Raw genomic sequence first — 9280 nt, 5'->3', positions numbered from 1 at the left:
GCTAAATGTTGGGGCCCCCCCCCCCCCGTTTTGACTGTGGTATCTTATGTGCCCCCCTATATATTGTTCCTAGAGTCGCCACTGGTCTGTTCCTATGTGTTGGCAGCCTATTCAAAATAAATGGGTTGCCTGAAAGCAACAAATGTTAATGCATGACATGAGACGTGTTAATACGTGTGTTAACGCAAGGTACAGGAAAAGAGAAGTGTGAATGGGCCCTAAAGCATAATGGGGGTTAATGTTCAATTATTTTTGATTTTTACTTTTCTACAGCAATTTATTAAATTTTTTGTGTTATGATCTATGGGTCACTGCTGTCAAACCCTGCCCTATCAAAGATATCCATTGGAATTACAGAAAATCCAGATGATGTCACATAACATCAATTCAACAATTGGTCAGAGTCCTTAATTTTGGCTGTTGTTGACTGCTGGCACTTTAAGCACTCAACCTTAGCAGGTCCCACCACAGCCACAGAGTCTGGGCAGCATTTTAATATGATTTAAAATGGAACCATTGTAGTCCAATTCAGTTCAATTTCCACTGTATGGTAAAATAGATTAGCACCAAAATGTCTCAGAGCCACCCACTGGGAAAATACAGCACTGCAGCTTTGTTTTTCCTGAGAAAAGAAGTGTGCAGCATGCAGAGCGTATGATGTTTCTAAATAAGAAATATTACTGAATACCAGCATATTTTATGCTACAAGTAGAAGTACAGTATGTATGGAGAATAGCTTGCATTAAGGACAGAGTTGTACCCATCATATGATATTAAAACAAGACTTACCTTCATTGTAGTGAATGGCTTGTTGGGTTGGTCCTGAACCATTGCAGTGGAATGAATAAATGCACGTAGTGGTGATAATGATGTAATTAGTACAAAAACCCTGACAAGTGGAGAGCCTGGTGATGGTTTGTGGTGGTGGAATGATACATTTCTGTAACATATATAATATGAAATAAAAATATATTTCAGCACATGTCACTACTTAAAATCAGACATATGGATGATAACTTCCATATTAAATACATGCTGCATAATGATATCAATAAATATATCTCACTGGATTCTGAAACTAGCTATCCTTACTGCAAGTGATATTAACTGCAGACTATCTCATTGAAAAGCATGTGACCCTTGGTGGAGATGATGCACTGTTGGGAGCATTGTTTAATTTTTGTTCTCAATTCTGCCACAATGCAGAGGATTTGGCATTAAGTGACCAATCAAAATAAAAGGACTTGTCAAAAGTTATACTTAAATCATTTGCACTAATTATTCAAATATTGTTATTTTTTTTCTTATTTGCCAGTCTATTGGTGGCCATGCATGTGGAAAATTGAGATCAATCTAGTATGAGCAATCACAAACAAGTGGTGCAACATACAAAGCACTTTCCTACACATTGCAATTGCAAATCCGATCTATCAGTCATAAAACGAAATGATTAAAAACAATATTTTAATCAGTTTGTATTAAGATCAATTGTCCTACACACGTGGACATTAGTTTGATCAGTTAGAAGTGACTGTCAAAATTCAAATTCAAAATAAAACTAGAGCTCACTAAATTGATGGAATGAAAGGTCTTTTGTCTGTGACGTGATGACAACTTTGATATGTATGTGGCCAACATAAGGCCTATGTCATTAATTCTCTCACTGGTGACAACTTGCCGGTGACAGAATCAATGACACTTAACTCACTTTTTTCTATGAAATGTCTCCTTTGCTGCCCAAACCAGTAAGGTATTACTAAGTCATTACTGAAGGAGGAAAGTCACATTAGATAAAGTGGCATTTGCATGTTACCACTGCTGTGGCTCTAAAGCTGGCCAAAGAATAATTGAAGTAAAAGCATAAACTGACCACTGAAAAATCTTTCCTTTGTGAGTTCTTTCCATAATTATACATGATCATACCAATTGTGCATGTTAGGTCAATACTAGAGTGAAGAGCAAGAACAAGCAGACTCTTTACAGCTAATCTCTGCTTTGTCCATGTTTTCTGCAGTTTTTGCATTCTGTCTACTAGTGCATGCATAGTGTATGCTACATTCAAGACTTGCCTTTGGTCATAAATGTCACAGTTTCCAGCATGCTTATGTCAGTACTCAACCGAACTAAAGCCCTTAAATGGTTGTTGTCATAGCCAATCACATGTGCAGTATCATAGTAACTAGATCTAACTAATAGTAACCTAATCTAATAGTAACTAGTAAGTAGATCTACATATAGGCTGAGATTGAGGATAGGAGGGTTTAGTTTTGCTTTAAATCCTGCCAATTAGCTCTGGCATAGGACATGTAAACTCAAAAGAAACTTGTGGTCCATTTTTTACATTTTTATTTTGTTAACTGGTTGTCTTATATCTAGGGATGTTCATATACCAAGTACCATACTTGTTGTAAGTACAAGTACAGAAACTTTCCAGCTCCAATAGACTAGTGAAAAACTCAAAAGTTAGGAGGCAGCTGTCATACGGGGCTCCTGGGATTTGTGCATCCCTGTTTTAATGTATGATTTGTTACTTATTAGGGATGCACCGATACCATTTTTTCCAGACCAAGTACCGATACTTATCCAAGTACTCACAGATACAATTACTGACACAGTTTTGGTTAGTGTCATGTGACAGTTTTTCTAAAACAATACAGACTAATGATTGCAGGACAGTGGTGGAGCGCCAGGGCCCAGTCACAACTGCAAACGCTGCGACCCTGGTAGTTCTCATGACAAATCGGCACTGGTATCTGAACTGGTATCTGAAGATCCCTACTTACATCTAATGCCTTCCTCAGGGTAACCGTAAGTGATCCAATTACCCACTTACCAGTATACTGGGGACAAATACATTGTAGAAATGTTCCTCAGCAGGCTTGTGTTCTGAAAGGGTAGCCATGGAGGCTGGTATCACAATTGGAAAATAAAACAAATGATGGTATGTACCTGCAAATGAGTTGAGCGTAGGGGGTCGTACGGCCGCGTATCCCCATAGAGAAGGACGGGGGCTGCGTTCTAATCACACGCAGCACCTGTCCTTCCCGGCAGCTACTTGGTATGGCCCCGCACGCAGCATGGGGCTGTAGGTGCAGGCCGATTCGTGTGTGAATGTGGCCTAAGTGTGATATTTATAAATCCACACTTACAATGTTATCAGAACTGGAAACCTAACAAATTATGGTGCTTACCATTCATCATAAGTGTGGATTTTATGATAAGTCTGGTACTGGCAATAATCACAGATTCAAATTAAAAGGAAGTATACGCTATTTGTATATAGTTTATTTTCTGTGTTTACCTTAAGGTAACTTTTGTTATGGCTTTTTTAACATGCTTTCTTTATAGTCTTTCATTTTTGTATCAAATTAAGAGATTTATAGATTACTCTCTTAAAGAAGCTGTTTTGGGGTCAGTGACTTCAGCCTGCATCTTGCTAAACAACCTTATATATATGTATATGAGGTTGTTTATATGTGTATATATATAGGACGTGATGACTCATTGGACCTTAGACTGCTGGAGCAGGGGGGGGGGAGAGGCTGGAAGGACCAATCTAAGAGCAAGTTGGCTCCAAGGATTGGGTTAGTATAACTGTTATTTTTGCACCTAGACCAGAATGAACAATTTAATTTTAAAGCATCTTTTACTGATTTTTAACAAATAAAATGCTAGACATACACTTTTAAATGATTACGGCATCAAAAATGCTATACAATATACTGGGATTTGATCAATCACAACCTTTATCTACTTTCTAGAACATAATCTAAACTTCTAAAAAATAGCTGTAATTTTAATCATCTGATTATGAAAATGTCACTGGGGGTATTGAATATTTGGATAGAGCAACAATAAACTAGATCCTCATTGTAAACTTCTTTTAAATTGTTATAGAAACTGTTAAATAAATATAGGTAACATCAAATAAAAAAGAAAAACCAAACAAACTCTTTTTGTTTCTTAATTACAGAACACATTCTGACGTTTTAGAAAACAAAGATTGTAATTTTAGGAAAGCAGTGGTTGGTTGTATACAATTATACTAGAAATGTTTCTTTAGATGAAGTAAAGTATTCGGCAGTCAAAAAAATCGCTACTTGTACTTACAAAAATGTTTCCAGTAAAGGATTTATGTCCCAAGCTTTTAAATCCTGATTCTTTTTACTAAGGTTTGGCAGAACAAGATTTGAAAATGTCTTCTTCCAGACCCGTGACTTTTCAGATTGCATTGAACACACTGAAAGGTTTGCCAGTTCTATAGAAAAAATATTTAACTAATTAATTGTATTATAAAACAGTAGACAGGGAAGAATAAATCTGTTGCTTAAATTCAGGCACTACAGAGTTCTTGCAGGTACCTTTGTTATGTTTCAGAATATTTTCTGAACACCTCTCTGCAACTAACACCCAGTTGCCTTGAGTTATTTTTTACAGATATACCTTGGCCAACAGATCTTGGGTTACACAGTGATTGTTCCAACAGGAGTAATCACTACAATTTCCTCCTTGATAAGCTGGTGGCAGAGGCCTCTGCAGCTCTCCTCCTCACTCATTTCAATAGTTTTACCATGAACAGCTGAACACTTAACCAATCATGTTTGAGAACCTGGCACCTAGCACAATTGCTTATAGAATGTCAAATTATGCCTGTGTGCTTACCACCCTCTAATCTCTATATTTGCCTTAAGAGTTTGTGGGATTTACACAAACCCTTTGGCTGCCTAAAGGCCACCTCTGGGCTATTTTTATTTTTTTTATTAATTAATATATCCCCCAGGAGAAATAAATAAAAATAAAAGCAGCTTTTGCTACAGTAACTGCAAAGGAGATACCTGTGAGTGTAGGATTGCAAAGGCCCTACCTTCACCACAGTGCCCTGCACTCACAATGTAATGATGCATAAAGCACTGCAAACAGCTCTATGCATCAAGGACCACCCACCACTAGAGAAGTTCAAAAAATAATCCAGTATGGCACAGGACTGGTCTCAAGACTTCTAAAACAGGCAAGTATAAAAAAAATACACAGGGAATCAGGGGGAGGTGACTGGTAGAAGGTCAAGTCTGGAGTTGGGCTTTAAATCTATGTAAGACACTAACTGAATGTATTTAACCGGGAAACATGTATAAAGTAGATAACCTTATAATTAGCATTGTGCATTTTACAACTGTTAAACAGATGCAGAAACAGAGAAGGATCTACCAGTTTTGCCCTTTCACCTTTTTACATACTGTATATTTTTATAAATACAGTGTTTGTGTAGCAGTGCCCAACATTAATTTCACCCATGTACACAACGGTTAAGTAAACATTACAAATCATATCAAAGTTATAGTAACATGCCTAAATGCAGTAGTACATCTAGTGATGCTTTAAAGGAAACATAAAGGCTGCCATTGCTGAGTTTATTCTGCAAATGCTAGTTGTATTCGGCCATGCTATTGACCGTCTGGCTTCAATACTTTGAGTCAATGGGGTTAAGTTACTAAAGGCAAATAGGCCATTCACTTTGCAACAGTCTGCTGACTTCCATCATGCAATCATGAGCAAGCAAAAACACTATTTTCTTTTACTACTATTTTCTATGTATGTGATTGGGTATTCTTTGCAAATCGACTTTTCACCATATTTGCTAAGGTAGAATTCCCATGCAAAGTGAACAACCTATTTGCCTTTAGTACAACGTCAATGAACACCCATGACACAGAAAATGCATGCAGATAACTACTTTTCCCTGACTTTCCTAATCTGCATACTTGTTCCAGACTTAGAAAGTATTGTAAGTCAGTAGGTCAGAATTATAGACCCTGTATTTTTCACATTTATTGCATTACAAAGAATCCAAATCTTTTCCTAATTCCGTCAGCAGATGGCAAGCAAGAGCTTAAACCACATTTTTCTCATTGCAGCTAAATTCTTCTATATGTGATCTGAATCATTCAGAAAAGTGCAGTGGTGCAGGTTTAGCCCTGCCAAATTCCACACTGCTGCTGAAAGTGAATTTCATCAGAGGACCGGAAAGTCATTTTTATAGTGCTATATCAAACCCATCCTAATATTTTATTTATGTATAGGTTTCTTCATAAAATGAATCATAAAGAAAAAATTGTCAAATGTTAATTCTACATTCTTGATACATAACAGCATTGAAATCAATGCCACGATTACATAATCTATGACATACATGATTACACGATTAGTCTTCCAAAAACCCATAAAAAAAGCTATTTCAAAACATCAATTAAGTTAATTCTCAAGCAATACCTGGAAAAATGGCAACCATTTCACAGATCTTGTTTTTCTCACAGAGCAGTTGTTGGATTCTTGGTATGATGTTTATCTACAAAATATGACATATTCAGGTTACTAAACTAATACAATGTAAAGGTTTTTTTAGAATGAGCTTTTTATCATGCACAAGGAAAGGAGTTGTATTATGAAATTAGTGGGCTTAAAGTTTAACTTTAATACCATATTTCATGCTACACCCATATTCAAGTTGTAAAATGAAACATGGTCACATCCCAACCCCCCGAAACCTAGCAGAGTCCTACCGGCCTGACAGGGGAGGGGACATGGTCTTTCTCTACTGCAGTTTCTTTTTCATTTACAGGTGTTTTCCCAACCTCCACCCTGTGACTGGACAGTGAGCAGCAAGTTGATGAGCCTCTCTGTCACTCTGCTTTCTCCTCCTATAAGAATGTTCCTTGAACTGATTCACTGCCTATGCTGCTTCTGCCTACCCTTTCTGGGTTCTGCTCTGCAGGGACTGCATGAGGCTGATACCAAGTCAAATTCAGGTAATTACATTGCTCAAATGTAAATTGCATGAATGTGTGTCTTTTACATCTGCCTGTAGTTTGGCTTTAAGGACAGATTCACATTATGCTGTGGTAACTCACTACTGCACATTGTGGTGCACCTAATTGCAAAAAATAGTGCTTGCAACCTTTCTAATGCTTTTTAGTGTGTTTGGCTTTAAGGACAGATTCACATTATGCGGTGGCAACTCACTACTACACATTCTGGTGCAACCCAATTGCTAAAAATGGTGCTTGCAACCTTTTTTAATGCTTTTTATTATGTGTTTGGCAGCCAATTTAAATGAACAGGCTGTCGTAATGCAACAGAAGTTAACGTGTGACTTAACATGATTGTGTTAACACAGTACACAGATACAAATGGGTCCTAAATGTCAGGTGAGTATGATCAGAAAGTGAACTTCTATAGTAGTAGGCCTTGTTGGAGAGTCTGTGAATGTATAATTTGTGTATAGAATGTGTGTGATTTTATGAGTGTAGTAGACATATTAGCATGAAGCTCCTTCAGGGACATGTGAATATATCATTGAATCTATGCACAATCAATGTTGAGAAATATGTTAGTGCTATGAATATATGAACAATAATAAGTTTCTTATGTATCCCCATTTTTTGCATTAGAAATACATACCTTGAGATCTAATTATTTCAATAAGTGGTGAAACTATTTAAATATGAAAATATGATAATAGTGTCTTGTACCAGATGTGTGTGTGTGTGTGTGTGTGTGTGTGTGTGTGTGTGTGTGTGTGTGTATATATATATATATATATATATATGTAATTCCAGAAGTTGTTCCCTGTCACCTGAAGAGGAAATGTTCATAATAACGGACACTCGAACATGACCCACTCCAGCAGGTACAAGTCACTCTCCTCCTGATTACCTCTCTGCCTTTCTGATTACACTTACCTGAGATTGAAGCAAATCCATTACAAGAGTTCATTGATTATGCTCAGGTGTGTGTAATTAGAAAGGCAGCGTGATGATCAGGAGAAAAGTGTTTTGCACCTTCTGGAGTGGATCACATTGAAGGGTTTGTAATAAAATGTTGTCAACAAAAGCTGCACTACAGGTATCTATTACCCTCGGCCTAATCAGGTTAGTAAATCTCTTGGCTAGTGAGATATTTAATAAGTGCAACCACGCTGCAATCATGTTTTGGTGAAGGCAGGTAAGTACAATATGACGCGTTTTGAAAACATTTACAAACAGGGCTTTAATGGTTTTTAATTTGGACATCTTGCTGCATCTATAATGTACATGAATGGCAAGGATCAGAATAAGATTTTTTTTCTAGAAGCTGAACATATTAAATATAAACTGATTGGGCTGAATGCTGATTGCTTAAATGGAAAATAAATTGATACCCAAGCACATCTACCATTTGTGTTATTTGACTGAAGGTAAGTCACTGTAAGCAGGATATCACTAGGCCAGTCCTCCAAGAAAACTCTTCTGACCTTCTGCTACAGTATGTTAAAGCAAAACTCCAGTCAAAAATAACAATAACAGTCCATTATAAGATAAAATAACAAAGCCAACTTTTGCTGCAAAATGAACTTCTAATCCAGAGATTTCCCCTGTAGTCCTTTTTATCCTGTAGCTAGATGTTCTCAGTTTGATGACCACTATCATTCAACCTACTTCCTTTGAGCCCAAGTAGTCCAGAACTTACCCCAGCCTATGTCTGGGCAGTAAAAGAAAAAGCAGCACAGCAATTAATTTACCTCTCTGTCACACTGCTTTCTCTTCCTATCAGCATTCATCTTGTCAGCACATGAACTGAATAGCTCCTTGTACTGTTTGTGCCATTTACACTCTAGCCCTGCTGTAGAGGGTCTGCAAGAGACTAATACCAGGTCACATACAGGTACCTACATTGCTTGTTTTTAAAAGTACATTTATTAATGCATAAGTGATTACAGAGCTGCATTCCTGTGTGTATGCTATATCTGTCCAGAGTTTAGCGTTAAAGGTCAATTAAATCAATATGCAAACGTTGAATGAATGTCATCCATACAAATGCGAAGACACAATTATTTTAAACATCAGCTGCTCTTTATACTTTGTTGTACATTTCAGAAAAATAGCTGGATTAGTCCCACTGTGAGAAAATAATTGTAAAAAGTATTCAAAATAACAGTGTGAGCCTGCCCTGCCAGTGTTCCAAATCTGAAAACCTAACAGAGAGAGAAATAATATATTTTCTGGAGTAAGCCTGGTGAATGAAAACAAGGAACACAAAATGATTTCACTGTGCAATAACAGTTGTAGTAAGTTTTCAATCTTGTGACTGAAATATATTAAATCATCCTTAAGAGACATACTGTTTTAGCATTGATTTTCTTATGAATTGCTCCTTTGTACACATCAGAAAACCGTGTAACAATAACTGCTCATTTTTGTCTCACATGCTAGCTGGCACTGAGAATATGTTTTTTAGTCCTTGGTTC

At 36.9% G+C, this 9280-nt stretch overlaps 1 protein-coding gene across 1 annotated transcript in view; it reads right to left on the bottom strand.

Annotated features, from left to right (window-relative positions):
• Nucleotides 1-9280, bottom strand: part of LOC108784303 (cadherin-like and PC-esterase domain-containing protein 1) — a 107392-nt gene that overhangs the window by 54710 nt on the left and 43402 nt on the right. Inside the window, exons 4-6 of the mRNA XM_018553065.1 lie at nt 6268-6343; nt 4111-4258; nt 790-940 (exon numbers count right to left, since the gene is read on the bottom strand). Of these exons, the coding sequence (XP_018408567.1) occupies nt 790-940; nt 4111-4258; nt 6268-6343 (375 nt within the window). The remainder of the gene's footprint in view (nt 1-789; nt 941-4110; nt 4259-6267; nt 6344-9280) is intronic.

This window comes from Nanorana parkeri, unplaced genomic scaffold (assembly GCF_000935625.1).
Source record: "Nanorana parkeri isolate BGI_ZX_2015 unplaced genomic scaffold, ASM93562v1 scaffold108, whole genome shotgun sequence".
Lineage (NCBI taxonomy): Eukaryota > Metazoa > Chordata > Amphibia > Anura > Dicroglossidae > Nanorana > Nanorana parkeri.
Note: the sequence above shows the minus strand (reverse complement) of the source record. Positions and strands in the feature narration are given on the sequence as shown.